Genomic DNA, 16,903 nt, shown 5'->3' with positions numbered 1-16,903 from the left:
TGTCTCTCATATTGTGGCCCACTCCCACCCCCCCATCACCCTCACCTCACCTCACCCCCCCCTCCCGATGGGTCCTCGCGTGACCCACCACTACCTACAGCGTCATACATTATATTCCATAGACATTGCATGGCTTGATGCATGCTTCTGCACTGCAGCGGTGTTTGAGGAGCGGCTCGGTGATCGACAGGCACTGGTGCTAGAGTGTAGTGTGTGGCGCAGTCTTCTTTGTACGAGGAACCCGAACAACTCGACTTGAATGAACAATTTTGCCACCAATGCATCTATCTGTCGTCGTCGCACGCCTGTTGCACCCAAGCCGTCGTAATAGGCATCCCACGACAATGCGGGGCCCTCCTTGGCATCGTCACTGGTGATTGGTAGACGACGCGGTCAATCGCGGGGCCGCGGGCAGTCGTCGTCGCCACGGCACGCACGCCTCCAGCAGGATGGCTCCAGCAGCCAGCAGACGACGACGACTATGGGCGCCTGAAACGGAACACGTCGCGCAGAATGCGGGCGAGACGCCAGGGGCGGGTGCAAGGCGGCCGTGTCTGCTGACATTGCACTCGGCGAATGGGAGCGGCCGTGAGGCATGGCGGCGGAGACACGGGCAGCAGTACATTGTTGCATGGGTGCATGCCTGCATGCCTGTGCCATTGGCTGGGACTTGCGAGCATGCATGCGCCGGCGTGTCAAGAGCCCTCCGCATGCATGCTCGAGCGCGACGCGTTGTGCGTGTCGACTCTCGCCTCGGCCACGGGCTCGCGGTACCGCGCATCTGCGTCATCGTAACCTCCCCTCGCCCCAAAGACTAATTTGGCCCCCTCGCAACCCACGAACCGAAACCCGCGGGCCGCGTCGGCGCTGGCTGCGAGGGAGGGAGGCATAGGCACTATTCCAGCGCAGTGGGAGCGAGCGAGATATACAGGGTGAGCAGGGCTCAGCGATGCGTCTCGGTGGCGATGCACGCCTGCCTGCTGCGGCGCGGCGGTCTCGAACGGCGCATGAGTGCCACCCACTGGGGGACAAGGGAATCCATCGTCCCGGGCTCGCGGCGCGGCTCGCGCCAACTGCCCGAACTGGGGCAGGCTGCCTGGCAGGCTGTGTGCGTGCGGACAGGCCGTCTCTCCACACACGGGTGCTTGCTTGCATGCATGTGATGAGCGAGTGATGGTGTATTGTGCACTCTTGTGACTACCATGCATCGCGTTGTAGTCGTGTAATCGCTCATTAGTAGTAGTTAGCTTCCGACATTAGGGCGGGCTGGTGCAGTGCCCGTGACCACCACGCCTTCGTCGTCTGGTTGTCGTCGTCGTCGTCGCTGTTCTACATTCCCTCGCTTGTCGGCGCTTTTCCACGTCGCAGCAAGTCGCAACATTTCCTTCCTTCTACCCACAAACAACACAAACCCCTCGACCTCGTCCTCGTCGTCTTCGCATCTCCCCTCCTCCTCGTTCCCTCTTCCCCTCCAACCCCCCTCCGCTCGTTGCCGGCAAAGCCTTTTTTTGCATACCACTTATAATCGGGCCTTGGTTTAATTTCCTCGCATTATAACTCTGGGCACGCACATCAAGTCTAGGTAATAGCACCAAGCGCACGCACGTCGACGTCGCCTTCGCCCACCGTCCGTCCGTAAACCAGGCAAAGGCGACACCCACACACCCACACACACCTCGCCTCCTCGTCCTCGCACACTCACTCTCCATGTCCGCCCCGCCCCCGCACCACCTTGCACCAGGCGAAGCGACCACGCCCACGCGCCGCGACGGCCGCACCCCGCCCCCTGCCCCAAGCGCGGCCTATGCCAAGCGGTACGTATGGCCAAGCCCGTTTAGCACACCTCCCGATCTCCCTCCCACCCCCTCCCCTCGGCCTCTCCCGCACAGGCCAGGCTGCACCATCATCACACCTGTCGATCGCCGCAGACTGACACACCACCACAGAGCTCGCGAGATCATCGAGGATGCAACCGGCATGCCCCTCCCTCCACTAGGCGGAACCGTGGAGAACGCGCCGAGCGCAGGACGGCGGCCACGCGCAGGGTGAGTCATGGACCGATCGCGGTGCTTGCTTGCCATTGCGAGACCGAGGGCAGCAGCGCCTTCGCCGAACGTACCCGCTCGCCCTACATTGCCCACCCGCGCGGCCGAGTAATGCTCGGCGGCGGCGCTCGGCACATCACACCCCTTTCCCACCTCCCGAACCCCTACTGACACTTGTCTCAGCACGCTGCCGTCTTCGTTCAACGAGGCACGTCACGACGGTACCGGTGCCCCTGCTTCCGTCACACCGCCAGATGACGGCGCACCTAGGCGTACATCAGCACTCTCACCAGCCTACCGCCCCGGTCTCCGACACACCCACACGACCACGTCGGCAGACGCGCTCGAGCTTCGCCCTCGCTCCGGCTCCACCAGCGAGGTCAGCAACGCCTTCGCGTCAAGCCCCTTTAGCAACGCTTGGCTGTCGGCCCCAGGCCTCGTGTCAGCCGCGCCAGGGCAGGGCCGCTCGCCCCTCGGTTTTGGTCACGGTTTGGGAGGAAATGCCGGTCCCGTGGGTGGAGAGCGCGGAGATCGCACAGAGGAGCTTCTCGATCACCACGGCGGCGTTCCCCACGATGATGGCGGCTTGAACTTTAGCACTCTCGACTATCTTGGTCTCGCAGACACGGGCGCAGGCGAACTTCCACCTGCGTCCATCTCGGAGCTGAGGAACCAGCACCGGCGCGCAATCGATGCCCACGGCCCAGCGTCCCGCATTCGTGCAAGCACCGTCTCCAACGTCGCTCGCCCATTCCGCCCCAGCGTGACCCAGTTTGGCATCGGCGATGACTCACCAGACTCGTTGCTCGTGTCGGCTCTCGACCAGGTCTCGCTGTACGACCAGCTCCTCCCTGCCGCGCCGCTGGGTCTGTTCCCAAGCCCCAACTTGCTGGGAGCAACGTCGCGTGACGGTTCCCACAATCGACAGCGTGCGACGACCATTGGTGCGTTAGACAATCCTATGCGCCGCGCTGGCGGAAGCAACGGACCCGGAGGTTTCCTCTCGAGCATCCCCCAGTCACCGCTGCAGGGCGACTACACCTCGCACCTCTTCATGGACACTCGCTTTGGCTACCCTCCCCGATCTAGGAGCGATCGCGACTTGACTCGCTCGCGAGACAGCAGCAACACGCGTGCGCCGCGTCTGTCCATTTCCTCAGGTACCAGCCGCACGGGCACACCCGACAATGCGGGTGGCGCGGGCGCGAGCACGCCTCAGGTTCCGACGCGGTCCCTCTGGATCGGCAATCTTGACGTCAATGCCACCAGCGAGGCTCTCCTCCGTGTCTTTGCACCCTACGGCGCGATTGAGAGCTTGCGCATGCTTCCAGAGAAGACTTGCGCCTTCGTCAACTTTATGGACAAGGCCGACGCGGTGCGCGCGAGGGACGATGTGCTCAACCGCCTCGGAGGCCATGTGGCCGAGCTCGCAGAGACCGCCCCAGTCCGCATCGGTTTCGGCAAGATCGACTCGGCCCCAACAGGTCCGCCTACCAGTTCGGTGGCAGCTGCTCCACCTGGCCTCGTGTTCACGAATGGTTCTGTCACGATCACACAGCCCGCCGCTGGTCTCTCCGCGAGCTCGGCACTTGGCCCTCTCGGCGACGGCAGCGACCAGAGTGCCCTTCCCACTCGCGCTCTCTGGATCGGCAGCATTCCGTCGAGCACGTCGTCCGCCACCCTGCTCCAAATCTTCTCGCCCTTTGGCCCCGTCGAGTCTGCACGTGTTTTGACCCACAAGTCGTGCGGCTTTGTCAACTTTGAGCGTCTCGACAGCGCCATTTCAGCCCGAAACGCGCTCAACGGCCGTGACATTTTAGGCTCTGATGTCGGCGCCATCCGCATCGGTTTCGCGCGTGTGCCAACCAAGTCGCCCGTTATCGGAGGACCCGAGGCCGAGGTCACTGGCTCGCCTTCAAAGCTCGGCCAAGGCCTCGACACCGTTCGTGGCGCAACTGCCGTCAGCACGGAGCAGCAGCTGAGCGCCGAGGGAGGTGGTGTCGAAAACTACCGCTCGCAGCTTGTCCTCGACTTGGTCAAGCAAGGCGTTCACGACCAGGTTATCGAGAAGGGTCTCGCCCAGGATGGTGCCGTCAGCGAGCAGCAGATGATCATGCAGGTGCTCAGCGGTGGCCGTCGCGAAGAGGATGTCGACGTCCGCGCAGCCGCCGAAGTCCGCCCTCCCGTCACCTACTACACAACGATTCCCATCATTGGTGACAGGCAGAATGCTCGCCGATTCGACGTTGCGCGCCTTCGCGAGCTTCGCAAGCGCCTCGACTCTGGCAACGCGACCCAGGAGGAGATCGACAGCATCACCCGTGACCTTCTCGAGGACAGTGCAGACTTGGCGTCCGACTACATTGGCAACACCATCATCCAGAAGCTGTTCGAGCGCACTGCACCGACCCTCCGCCGTGCCATGCTCGAGCGTATCGCCCCTCACCTGGCTATGATCGGTATCCACAAGAACGGCACTTGGGCCGCCCAGAAGATTATCGAGTGTAGCACGACTGATGAGGAGAGGGCTCTTGTCACGCACAACCTGCGCCCATTCGCTCCGCCACTCATGTGCGACTCTCTTGGAAACTACGTCTGCGCGGGCACCTTGAGATTCGGCGCCCCATACAGCGACTACGTGTATGACGCCATGATCGACCGCATGTGGGACATTGCTCAGAACCGCTTTGGTGCCCGCTGCATGCGAACCTGCCTCGAGTCACCGCACACGTCGCTCTACTCCAAGAAGCGCATCGCCACTGGTATCATCTTGAACTCAATCCCCTTGGCAACCAACCCCAACGGAGCTCTCCTCCTCACGTGGCTTGTTGAGCAGTCCAACCTCCCTGGTCGCTACGGCCTCCTTGCCAACCGCTTTGCCCCGCACGTGGCACACTTGTGCACCCACAAGCTCGCCTCGTTAACGGTTCTGCGCATCATCAACCAGACCACCGAGGTTGCCGCGGCGCAGACGCTCATCTCGACCATCTTCCATTCGCCCAACGACCAGAACCTGACCGAGATCCTGTCGGACGCCTCGAACGGCTCGCAGGTGATTGGCAAGATTCTTGCGGTTAGCTCCATCTCGGCCGACGAGAAGCCCAAGCTCTTGGAAGCTGTTCGCAGGGTGCTGCCCAACATCAAGGCTTCGAGCACACCGCCTTACCGTCGACTTCTCGAGGAGGTCGGTCTTCCTGTCCCTGCGGGCCCTACGTACGCCCGTCCCGCCAACAATCAGCAGCCCGTCGGCGGGTGGCAGCAGCCCGGCGCCTACCAAGTGGGCAACCCCTACGGCCAGCCGTTCCCCAACCCCGGCTTCCCGCAGCCACTCGGACAGGCCCTCAGCCCGCTGTTGATGCCTCAGAACATGTCACTGGGGCCTGCCCATGCCCTCCGGGCCAACTCTCAGAGCCCCAACTCGAACGGCTCGCCTCGAACTCCTCAGCAGCGCGCGAGGGGTCGTCTGAGCCCAGTGAGCCAGATGATGAGCCCCGGTTCGGATCCTTTCAATCCAGTGAGTTGGCTAGCCCAGGCTTCGACCTCAGCTGACCTCCCAGTTTGCTTCACCTAGCATTGACCTGCCGTACGTCGGTCCCCCCGGTGGCGGCATGCGCGTTGCCTCGGGCCTTGCAGCGCAGCCCATGGCGTTCGAAACGCAGCCCAACATTGGCGGTCTAGGCATCATGCCCAACCAGGCGTACTACCCCCAGGGAGCTGTGAGTTGTGCTTGCGATCTCGAGAACAAACGGCTGACCCACCAGCCCGGAATGTACGCAGGGGCCGGCTTCCAGTAACCACACTGTAACATATCACATTGCCCGCCTGGTGCGGGACGACCATGATGACGAGGAGAGGGACGAGAGCGACGCTCGCCGTGCTCTTGTCTAGCGGAAGTGCAAGGGACGATATAGAAACTTCAACAACACACCAAGACCCAATTCAAAAGCAAACAAAGCCAACGAGTCGACTTTTTCTTCAGCTTGTCAGAGAGAAGACAAACCCACCTCGGCAGAAACAAACCAAGTATAAAATCACCCCACCCACACCCACATTCTAGGAGGCTTTCTTTCGTATTCGGATAGAAGTGACAGTCCTCGAAACCATCGCCACATCATCTAGCTTGCGCGTGTGCATGCATCTGTGACCATACGGGGAGGGCGGCAGGGGCAGCGAGGGAGTAGCGTCGCAGGCAGATCCAGAGCTGCAACAAACGCAAGGGTGTCATCACATGGGCCGGGGAATTCGCCCTTGAGGGTTGGAGGGTAGCGGACGACATGGCAAGTAGCGGGCTATGCGACGACACGGGCCGGCGGAAAGCAAGCCCTTGGAAGCGTGGGCGATGTCGCGGTATTGCAGCTGGATGCGACAACAAACGGCGGGGTGCATGTCAGCCGGTGTCTGCCGCCGCGCGCGACGCCACGCCACGCGACAGACGGCCGGCGAGCAGCTCTCATTATCGCATTCCGAGGCCATGGGCCCCCGCCACCCCGCAACCAAGTCCGTCGGGCATCGAGCGACGACGCAGCAGCTGCAGGCAAGACTGGCAGATTGACGCGCCTTTGTGGGAACAAGGGGCACGAGGCAGGAACGGCGGACAAAACCCCCGACCGGCCACGGCCAGGCTGCGCGAGCTGCGCGAGTCTGTCGGGCCCGTCGCGTGCCGCAGCTCGAGTGGTTAACGTGCTTTTGCATGCCGCGACGGTTTGTATGGGGTGCGTGCCGAGCAGATCACGGGGCCTGCTGCACACTGCGCAGCACTTGTGCACGCACAACCCCGACGGCGACGCGCCTTTTCGTCATTCATGTTTGGCTTGTTGGTGCTCCACTCGTGCTGTCGGTAGCTTAGCCGCCCCAGCCCACTTCGGGACGGCCCGTCCACGCGACCGCGACAGCTGCGGCAGCAGCATCAAGTATAGTCCAGTGCGATCACTCTTGCATCATCAAAAAGATCCAGAACAGGCGCCATAGCGGCGGGGATACAGCGCTACGCACGGGGTCGGGGATGGCGGGCACGAGCCGGTGAGCCTCGAGTGGCCGCGCGTTGGTGGTTCGCGAACCAGCCAGCCAAAAACAAACAAAAAGTGGGTGTTACAGTGTGACGCTAGGCCGACTGTAATCCCCGCTTCTGGATGGCAAGGCTTGTGCGCAATGCTTTGGCAGAGGGGTAAAAGGAGAAGAGACGCGAATAGGAAAAGGGATGGTGGTATACGACACGCTCCGGAAACATGTAGGCGAGATGCTGTAGAGGAAAAATAGAGGGAGGGAGGTCACACGCTGAAGCCCGACTGCCGCTTAGAGGACAATGCACTTGGTCTTCTTGGGCCTCACAACCGGTGGTTCGAGGGCGGCGACAATGGCCTGTGTGTGTTAGTAAGGGTTGAACAAGGGTTGAGTAGTGTGCCCGCACGGGGCAGACGCCGTATCCGCATCAATCCACGCCGACACTCACCTCGTCAAAGACGTTCTTAAGGCCACGCTGGGTGAGGGCCGAGCACTCGACATACTTGACGGCGCCGAGCTCCTTGGCAAGACGCTCGCCCTGCTCGGGGCTGATGGGCCTCTGCTTTTGGCGAGCAAGCTTGTCGAGGTGGCCCTGGTCGTCGCGCAAGTCGACCTGTGTTCCGACAATGAGGCAGGGAACGCCGGGGCAGTGGTGGTGAACTTCGGGGAACCACTTCTCCTTGACGTTTTCAAACGATGCGGGCGAGGTTACGCTGAAGCAGACGAGGAAGACGTCGGTCTGGGGGTACGAGAGGGGTCGCAGGCGGTCGTAGTCCTCCTGTCCTGCAGTGTCGAACAGTCCGAGGGTGTAGGGGTCCTCGCCGATCATGACGGTGACGGCATCTGCACTTGTGTCAGCGCCCGTCGATGCGATGGTATCGAGCGCGTGATCGCGCGCGCATTTGGCGATCATGCGCGCCGCCAGTGCCGCTGACACGTCGTCGCGCGCGCCGCACCAAGGCAGGCAGATAGCTTTACTCACAGTTGTCGAACACGGTGGGGACATACTCTGATGGGAACTTGTTGGTCGTGTACGAGATGAGAAGGCAGGTCCTGGTATCGATGTCAGCACCGCAATGGCCGAGACAATAGAGACTCACTTGCCAACGGCACCGTCACCGACGACCACACATTTGATGGTCTGCATTATGCTGTGAACAATGGTCAGTAAAGGTGTAGAGAGCAAAGTAATAGATTGATGCGGGATGGGTATGCAGGGTGAATAGACGACACGGGATGACTGAGCGCTTGGCCCATCGTCCGTCACATGGAGGATGGACGAGGACGACGCGAGGCGGGTGTGCGCATTTGAGCGCAATCACGCGCGCGCCTCTACCGCCGCCGCCGCACACAGGATTGAGATTGGACTGGGATTGGGATGGATTCCTTTGCACACACGGCGGGCGGTGTCGCGCGTCTCGTCTGGCATAGCAGTGCCATGGCCGTGGTCGTCATGCACGCGCTCATCGCCTTGCACGCCACCCACACGCGTGCTGGATACCAGCATCAGCTGCGCCGAGTGGCGGCGGCAACGCCTGCAACATCAGGGGCGGGCTAGAGGGCCGAGCGTGGAGGGGGACGACAGTACGGCCTCGGTGGAGGTGACCAGCGCTGCGTAGATGACGGTGAAGAGGAGAGGGAGCGAGTACCGACCTGGATTGATTAGGTTGAGTTGTTGATGGGCGGTGGGGGAAGGGGAATGGGTGGCCCGGAGGTAGGCGAGCAAGAGCCGGTCAAGCTCTCGAGTGATTGGGTTGAGTGTAAAGGGAGCGGCTGGCGGTGGGAGGGGGGTGGGGGTTGGTGGGCGATGGGGTGGGTGGGTGTTGATTCGCGCTGTATGCAGTGGGGATGGTCCTTGCGCGCTCGGTGCTGGTCGTGACGGTTGTCGTGTCGACGGCGAGTGGAGACGAGAGTGAGTTTGTGGGTGGGTGGGTGGATGGAGTTGAAGAGGGAAGGGGTTGTTGGAATTCAAAGTTGGTTTGTTGTAGTGAAAGAGTTGTTGCACTACTAACAAAGTCGTATTGTTAGAGCCAGGCGGTGCGTTAGACTTTGGGCCTTTTGCCAGCAGTCTGTTGTCGAGCTGGAAAGGCGAGCGAGTAACAAGGGCGGGGGAGGGAGATGGGTGGGGGGAGGGGGGAGAAAGGGGGGCCAGGCAAGGCGGCGGGGGGAGGACGACCAAAGGGGGGGGGGAGGGGGGCAAGTGTCTGTGTGTGGGCCGTGGGCACGAGGCATTGGACCAGCGCCAGAGGCGGCAGGGCCCAAGGATGAGGGTGGCGGTCGAGGCGGCGGCGAGGGTATCGCGCGGCTCGTCTACTAGCACCATTACCGACAGCCAATACAGGCGGTAGTAAATTTCCTAATCAAGAACAACCCACTCTAATACCATGCAGAAAAAACTTTCAAAACAAAAGGTCCACAAACGGGGGACGGGGCAGAATGGCAGCAACACTGCACCAGGGCCCTACCGGATGGGCCAGATTGCATGCACAATCCCATATAGACTGCACGGCCCTGCCAAATACACACACAAACACACACAAACACACACACGCGTATTGCCTCCAACCCCCGATGCATTAGCAACAATGGTGCCCACTTCGGGCTAATCAAACATCTACCAGCCTGCGATGCCAACCTTCTCTACGCGGATAAGGCAGATGCCAGCACCCACATGGTGTCTGATGATACACTGTCTGAACCGGTTTCGGCAACTCGGATGCATCAGGACGAGCCCTCTGGGCCTTCAACCTGTGTACACTCTTGGGTTGGTCCAAAAGCCTACCAGCCGCGAGCCGCGAGCAACCAGCCGCCGCCGCCGCCGACGCCTCCGCCTCCGCCAGCCGCGCCACCGAGTGCGTGCTCAACTGCGCTTGCCCCTTGGGCTCGACCACAACCCCTGCCGGCTCAGATTTGGTTCCGCCGAGCGATCGGGGATACTGACAAGTGGCAGGCTGGGAGACGGGAGCATTACCACGTGGCGAGGGAAGGTGGAGGTCTGCACTTTTGTTCTCGCAGGCGCCGCTGCTGACATCACCGCTCAACGAAGATCTTGCAGTTGGGTTTGAGGTTAACATCTATACATTGCACAACAGCACAACAATGGCAGAGACAACATCACAGCCCGCAGCACCCGCTTCCCAGACCAAGGTATCCGAGGCTGCGGCAGCGTCAGCCGCCCCCGAAGCAGGGCCCTCCACCACTGGGCAGAAGGAGCCCGTCGTCGTCCTGGTCATTGGCATGGCTGGATCGGTGAGTCGCGTCGCGTCGCGCCGCACTGCGTCACTGCAGCCGTAGCTAACTCATCATCTAGGGCAAGACAACCCTCATGCAGCGCCTCAACTCGTACCTCCACTCCAAGGACCAGCCGCCGTACATCCTCAACCTCGACCCGGCCGTCAGCCACATGCCGTACTCGGCCAACATTGACATTCGGGACACGGTCGACTACAAAGAGGTCATGAAGCAGTACAACCTCGGACCGAACGGAGGAATCATGACGGCATTGAACCTCTTCACCACCAAGTTTGACCAGGTGCTCGGCTTTGTCGAGAAGCGTGCCCAGAGCGTCGAGTGGGTTGGGGTTGTGGTGCGGCGCTGACCCTCAGCTATGTTCTCGTCGACACGCCTGGACAGATTGAAATCTTCACCTGGTCGGCATCTGGCGCAATCATTACGGACGCTATTGCCTCGTCGCTCCCCACCGTTGTCGCGTACATTGTCGACACGCCGCGCACGACCTCGCCAGCGACGTTCATGAGCAACATGCTGTACGCGTGCTCGATCCTGTACAAGACGCGTCTGCCGTTCATCCTTGTGTTCAACAAGATCGACGTCGAGCCGCACGACTTTGCGCTCGAGTGGATGGCCGACTTTGAAAAGTTCCAGGAGGCGCTGGCCGAGCGCGGGCGCGACGAGAACGGCGAGAACTACATGAACTCGCTGATGAACAGCATGTCGCTGGTCCTTGAGGAGTTCTACAACGACATCCGTGCGGTCGGCGTCAGCGCCATGACCGGCCAGGGCATGAAGGAGTTTTTCGCAGCCGTTGAGGAGGGCCGGAAGGAGTACGAGACGTGAGTGTGCACCTGGTGGCATGAACTTGGCTGACGCGACAGCGACTACCGGCCCGAGCTCGAGCGCCTCAAGCAGGAGAAGGACGCCAAGGCAGAGGCGGCCAAGCAGGCGCACCTGGAGCGTATGATGAAGGACATGGGCGTCGACAAGGCGCCGCGGGCCAACCCGTTCGGCCCGCACCCGCGCAACGAGCGCGAGGACCGGTACATGGACGACGAGGGGGGAGACTCTGAGGACGAGAGGATAGACCGGCAGCAGGAGGCTGAGGAGGAGGCGGATGACCACCCCGAGGTGGCGCCGGAGGACGACGACGTGATGCAGTACGGGGGGAGGGACGAGGGTATGGGGGTTTGGCCCCGGCCCCAGTAGACGGGGACACTACCCCCGAGGCGCTCGCCGACTGCCGCCCAAGGCACTCGCCCACTGCCACTCGAGGCACTCGCCCACCGCCACATTGTGTACGTCTAGATGCATTGCATGTATGATATCTGCGGTGCAGGATTATTTTGGATGGCGGGTGGGTCAGGCGTCGCGCGTCGCGGATCTCTTCGCACGTGGCGAGTCGATGCACAGCGCGCAATGCGCGAAGCGTCGCACCGACGCAACTACAGCTCGTGGACGTTGAGCTGCGGCAGGTCGTCGCCGACCTTGTCCCAGCCGTCCTGGCCGAGGGCGACCTGCTCAAGCAGAGCGCCGGCGCGCGCGACGTCGTCGTTGACAATGACGAGGTCGTGGGCGCCGGTGAGGGCGTGCTCGATCTCGGCCTTGGCAGCCGCGAGGCGCTTGCGCGTGCTCTCCTCAGTCTCGGTACCGCGGCCCGCGAGGCGGTCCTTGAGGTGTCCGACGCTGGGAGGGGAGAGGAAGAGGAAGACGGGCTCGAGCGGGGGCGCCTGCTTCGGGCCAGCGACGTGCAGCTGCTTTACGCCCTGCAGGTCGATGTCGAGGATGCAGCGGCGGGGCGCGAGGCCGCGGAGCGCGGCGAACGTCGTGCCGTAGCTGGGGCGTCAGCCGGGAGCAGGCGCCGCAACTCACCAGTTACCGCCAAACTCGGCCCACTCGAGGAACTCGCCGTTCTCGACGCGCTGGAGGAACTCGTCGCGCGAGACAAAGTGGTACTCGCGCCCGTTCTCCTCGCCCGCACGCGGAGAGCGCGTAGTGTGCGAGACGGAGAAGCCAAACTCGCCGGGATACTTGGCAAACAGGGCCTTGAGGAGAGTGCTCTTGCCCGTGCCGGACGGGCCGCAGACGACGAGGGGCTGGGGGTGTGAGCGGGGAGGGGGAGGGGCGGCGGGGGGGAGGGGGCACTTACGCGGTCGACGACGGTGGGCGAGACGTGCGACATGGTGAGGGCGCGGTTGAGGGGACTGAAGACGAGACGACGAGTGGACGACAGCAAGGTGGTGACGCGGCAGAGCATGTGGTTTGTGCCAAGTGACGAGGCGAGCACGAAATGTTGACGGTTGGTGAAATTCAGGCACGGGCGGGGGGGGGCTTCCCGGCGGCGCCGATCAGTGTGGTGGGCGGGGAGTGGCGGGCTGGCGCGAGGTGGAGGGGGTGATTGGGCCATGGGGCCATGGGGACGATGCATGCGCCGAGGGTGTACGCTGGCCGAGGGCCGAAGGCAGCGCGGCTGCAGTAGGATGCGGCGGCGGCGAGGCTCCTCCGACGAGCAGGCTGGCAGACGACGGCGAGGACCTGGCTCGGCTCGCCGCCACCCCGGCCCGATCCTCGCGCGTCTGTCTCAGAGCGCGCGACACACTACCGAGCTACATGCGACGCGAATTCATAAGCGAGTGGTACGGGTGGGAAGGGGCAGAAGCGACTGTGCTACGGGTGGGGGAGCCGGCGGAGAAGGGAGGGGGCTGACGAGCAAGTGGGTACAACGCAGAGTCTAAAGTGGTACAGAGGCAGGACGACTACGACTTCCAAGGACAGCACCCCGTGCGCTCGACCCTCTCCCTGCAGCGGCGGCACGTCGCCGTCCTGCGCGCCGCGAAGCTGTCGTCAGCGTTGCCCCCCGAGAGACCCACTACACCATGCTGCCCGGGACCAGCGCAGCCATGGCGACGACGCGCGCCTTGGCCATGCGCGTGTCGTGTCCGACGAGGGCGCAGATTTCGGCGGGTGAGCTGGGGCCGGCGAGGGCTGGGGTCAGCGCTTGGGCGTGGCGCGACGCACGCTCTGCCTCGGCGAGCGCGAGCTTCTCCTCGCTCGCGCTGGGGAAGGGCTCGACGTGCTTGGGCTCGGCGTACGGCGGGGGCGGGGGCGAGGGTGTGGTGGGCGACATCGTGGCGGAGGGTGTGAGAGGTTGTAGTGGAGTACTGGGGTCCTGTTTGGCAGCCGCAGCAGGCTTATGTACCCCCGACAGCGGGCTCGCCACTCCCCAGCGCCACCCCACGATGCATGCGCCCGACGGCACCGCACTCGTCGTGCAGCTGCGTGGTGCGCCCAGAGTGCAGTCGAGCGGAAGCGCGGGGCGGTGCAGGCGACTAGTGCCACTAGCCACGTCGCGTCGTGCGTCTGCGGTGCGGCTCGCGACTGGCGCGTCATTGTTCTCGAGTTCTCGGCGATCACAGCGAGCCTCGGCGTGCTGCCTCGCTCTCGGTGCGCCAAGATCGCCGCCAGCCACTCCGTCGCGGCATGCTGCATCCTGGCGACCCGCCACTCGTGTCGCACATCGGCGGAGGGGCACGCTCCTGCGAAGCAGCTCGACTCGTCTCGCGCCCCACTCCCTGGTCAGTCGTGCGCCAGCCCCTCGGTCATTGCAACCAGAGCACTGCGGTTGTTGTCGACGGCCCCCACACCCAGTCCACGCCACACCTCCTCGCCACAGCCATTGTCACCCGGGCACCCCGCCCTATGCATCCTGCAGCTGCACGGTCCAGTTGTACGGCTGGAACTTTGTCCCCAGCCCCCGAGCGCGCTCCGGGTTCATACTGTAGTCGATGCGGCGGGGCCGCAGCCACTTGCGCGGCTCGAGGTCGAGAATGTTGCCAATGATCTCCGCGGCAAAGTACCTGGGCGTGGGCGTCAGCGTCGAGCACATCCCACAGCTTGCACTCACGGAGGGAACTTGCCGCCGCCCTTATCCCCCTCGTCCATGCCGCCCAGCTCGTCGTCGTCGCCGCGCCCCGCGGCATCATCCATGCCCTCGATGACGTGCCCGTAGCCCTTCTCGCCCTTGTAGTCCCACTGCACCATAAAGTACGGCAGGTTGGGCACGAGCATGCGCCTGAAGCCGCCCGGGCGCGTCGAGAAGTCGAGCAGCTTCTTGTGCTGAGTCCACTCGCTCTCCGACGCAAGGATCGACTCGCGGAAGTATGCCGGCGCGTCGGCAAACTGGTCAGCAGGGAGCGGCACACACTCGATCATCGTGTGCCGCTGCTGCCTGAAGCTCAGGATGGTCTCGTAGAACAGCACGCCCTTGTTCTCCGCTGCAAACATGCGCATCAGGGATTTCTGGAAGTTCTGCGCGGGTCAGCACCTCGAAGCACACATTACCCGCCTTGATCTCCTCCCACTCCTCGTCGTCCATCTCGAGCGTGCTCATGTGGTGCTGGAGGGGAACAATGAGGCAATGGCCCGGTACAAGCTCCTCCGTGAGCGTGCAGCACAGGTACGCCTTCTTGCCGAGCGCCACGATGGCGGTCAGCGGGTTGCGATCGTCCTGGTAGCAGAACGGGCAGCTGTCGAGCGCGCGCTTGGTGCGAGCAAAGTCTGATATCAGCGCCGGCTCCAGCACTCCCACCCACCGTTGATCGCAAACGCGCGCTTCATCGCGTCCGTCTTCATGCGCTTCCTGGCAAGCTTCTCGGCGTTGTCGTCGGCGTAGTCCAAGTCGTCCTGGAAGCGGCCGTCCCTCGCGATCTGCGCGGCGAGCTCGGCATCGAGGTTCTTCATGTCGCCAGCGCCGCCGCCAAAGCGCTCCTGGCGCACCATCTCGCCAAGCGTGATGTCGTCGTCGTCTGCATTGTATCGCAGCAAGTTGCCCTGCTTGTCGCGGGATTCAAACTGCGTGTCAGCCACACCCTCACAGCACACCAACCTTGGGCTCCTTCTTGCGCCTGTTGCCCTGCTTCGGCGCCTCGTCCTCCTTGCCATGGCCGACATCGTACAGGCGTCCGTGGCCGTCAAGCGTAGGCAGCACCTCGATGCGGACCTTGTTGCCGTCCTCGTCCTCGCGGATGAGGCCGCCTGTGGTCGTCGAGGCGGCGCCTGCCTCGACAGCACGGGCTCGCTCGTGATCATACTGCTCCTCGAGCGCCTCAGCGTCCGCGTCGTCCGTCAACTTGGCACGCAGGACCTTGGCCTGCAGGCGGTTGAGTTGCTCGATGGACATGACGGGCCGGCCATCAGGGTGGCCTCCCGCAGCCGAGGAGCCTGGCTCGCCCGACGTGCCGCGCGTGAGCGCCTGGGGAGTGAAGACGCTGGGAATCGGCGTGGCCCCCTTCAGCGGCGTGCCGACGCGCGGCACGCCACCCGCGCCCCCGCTCTCCTGACGCTTGAGCGCGTCCACACGCGCGGCACCGGTCGGGGTGTGTGCACCGCCGTCGCGCGTGTCCTCTCCAGGACGGCGGAAGCCCTGCCGCGAGCCGGGGCGCGACTCGTCGGAAGGGTTGTTGAACACGAATCGGCGGTTGTCAGGCGTACGCTGCCCCGAGCTGGGGCCCGAGTTGTCTCCCGGCCGTCCACGACCACGCCGTCTGGCCTCTCGCTCGTCGAGGACACGGCGCTCTTCAAGCGCTTCGTTGAATTCGTCCAGCGAACCGTATCGCTCCAACGCAACCTCCTCGACCGAGCGGCCCTGCTCCTCGGCCTGCTCGTACAGGCGGCGCAACTTCATCATACGCCACTGGTAGCCTGGTCCACCAGGTGCAGTCTTCTTCTCTGCAATCATCAGCTCATGCAGTCCAACAACACCCACCCTCAGTCTTGTACTCGTCCACCGTCTTGCCCTCGAGGAGCTGCGTGTTGAGCTCGTACTTGCTGTGCACGACCTGCGAGCGTCAGATGGGGTTTGGTCGACGTACATCTTACGCACATTTGCAGGGTCTGGCTTCTTGTCGTTCGGGTCCTTGCGCTTGTGCGTGGTACCCAGAGAGCCGAAGAAGTCGTCGCCTCCAGCGGAGCGAGACGGCGCGGCCTCGTCCTCGTCCTCCTTGCCGATCATCCACGACTCGCGGCGGGGGGCCGTCGCACGGCGAGGAGGCGAGGGTTCGCCGTGCGGCACAGCCGTCGACTTGAGCGGGAGTGAGTCGGCAGTCGGGATACTACCCACGGCACTCTGGGCGACGGATCAGGTCTGAGCTCTCCAACCAGACCATACGCCACTCACCACGGTCTCGACGTCCTTCTCCACCCACATGTCGCCGGCCTCGTCGTCGTCGACAACGGCGACCCCCTCCCGGCGCTTCTCCCTCCGCTCGTCCTTGTCACGGCGCTTCTCCTTCTTGGCCCGCTTGCGCTCCCGCCTCTCCTCCTCGGTCTCGTTTCGGCGCGGTCGCCGGAAATCGTCCTCCTCGTCCGAGTAGCGCGAGCGGTGGCTGGAGCGGTGCGAGCGCTCGCGGTCATGGTCACGGTCGTGATCGCGGCTCTTGTGGTGGTCGCGGTCCTTGTCGCCGCTGCGGTCCCGGTCGCGATCACGGTGATCTCTGTCCCGGTCTCGGCGCTCCCTGTCCTTGTCTCGGTCTCGATGCGAGTGGTCTCGGTCGCGGCGGGGAGAACGGGAGCGAGAGCGATCTCTCCTCGACGATGAGTGGTCACCCATTGCTGCTCTACTTGTG

At 63.4% G+C, this 16,903-nt stretch overlaps 6 protein-coding genes across 6 annotated transcripts; 2 read left to right on the top strand and 4 right to left on the bottom strand.

Moving 5' to 3' along the window:
* Window positions 1-1,707: 1,707 nt before the first annotated feature.
* Q8F55_002871 (uncharacterized protein) lies at window positions 1,708-5,839 on the top strand (the record flags this gene model as incomplete). The annotated part of the gene is made up of 5 exons (XM_069351446.1): window positions 1,708-1,814; window positions 1,947-2,045; window positions 2,229-5,559; window positions 5,603-5,761; window positions 5,807-5,839. The coding sequence occupies 5 exons, from the start codon at window positions 1,708-1,710 to the stop codon at window positions 5,837-5,839; spliced, it is 3,729 nt and encodes a 1,242-aa protein (XP_069211832.1).
* Window positions 5,840-7,337: 1,498 nt separating this feature from the next.
* Window positions 7,338-8,193, bottom strand: cdc42 (GTPase Cdc42; the record flags this gene model as incomplete). The annotated part of the gene is made up of 4 exons (XM_069351445.1): window positions 7,338-7,403; window positions 7,495-7,889; window positions 8,029-8,099; window positions 8,147-8,193. The coding sequence occupies 4 exons, from the start codon at window positions 8,191-8,193 to the stop codon at window positions 7,338-7,340; spliced, it is 579 nt and encodes a 192-aa protein (XP_069211831.1).
* A 1,952-nt stretch (window positions 8,194-10,145) lies between these two features.
* On the top strand, window positions 10,146-11,489 carry Q8F55_002869 (uncharacterized protein; the record flags this gene model as incomplete). Its single annotated transcript, XM_069351444.1, has 4 exons — window positions 10,146-10,295; window positions 10,357-10,616; window positions 10,652-11,119; window positions 11,162-11,489. 4 exons carry the CDS (start codon window positions 10,146-10,148, stop codon window positions 11,487-11,489), a joined length of 1,206 nt encoding a protein of 401 aa, XP_069211830.1.
* A 236-nt stretch (window positions 11,490-11,725) lies between these two features.
* On the bottom strand, window positions 11,726-12,462 carry GUK1 (guanylate kinase; the record flags this gene model as incomplete). The annotated part of the gene is made up of 3 exons (XM_069351443.1): window positions 11,726-12,116; window positions 12,153-12,376; window positions 12,430-12,462. 3 exons carry the CDS (start codon window positions 12,460-12,462, stop codon window positions 11,726-11,728), a joined length of 648 nt encoding a protein of 215 aa, XP_069211829.1.
* Window positions 12,463-13,149: 687 nt separating this feature from the next.
* Q8F55_002867 (uncharacterized protein) lies at window positions 13,150-13,407 on the bottom strand (the record flags this gene model as incomplete). The annotated part of the gene is made up of 1 exon (XM_069351442.1): window positions 13,150-13,407. The coding sequence occupies one exon, from the start codon at window positions 13,405-13,407 to the stop codon at window positions 13,150-13,152; it is 258 nt and encodes an 85-aa protein (XP_069211828.1).
* Window positions 13,408-13,977: 570 nt separating this feature from the next.
* Window positions 13,978-16,887, bottom strand: cwf19 (Pre-mRNA-splicing factor cwf19; the record flags this gene model as incomplete). Its single annotated transcript, XM_069351441.1, has 8 exons — window positions 13,978-14,137; window positions 14,185-14,588; window positions 14,626-14,837; window positions 14,873-15,131; window positions 15,166-16,007; window positions 16,045-16,117; window positions 16,162-16,404; window positions 16,456-16,887. The coding sequence occupies 8 exons, from the start codon at window positions 16,885-16,887 to the stop codon at window positions 13,978-13,980; spliced, it is 2,625 nt and encodes an 874-aa protein (XP_069211827.1).
* Window positions 16,888-16,903: the final 16 nt, after the last annotated feature.

The sequence above is a fragment of the Vanrija albida genome (assembly GCF_041260175.1).
Source record: "Vanrija albida strain AlHP1 chromosome Unknown contig_2, whole genome shotgun sequence".
NCBI lineage: Eukaryota > Fungi > Basidiomycota > Tremellomycetes > Trichosporonales > Trichosporonaceae > Vanrija > Vanrija albida.
Note: the sequence above shows the minus strand (reverse complement) of the source record. Positions and strands in the feature narration are given on the sequence as shown.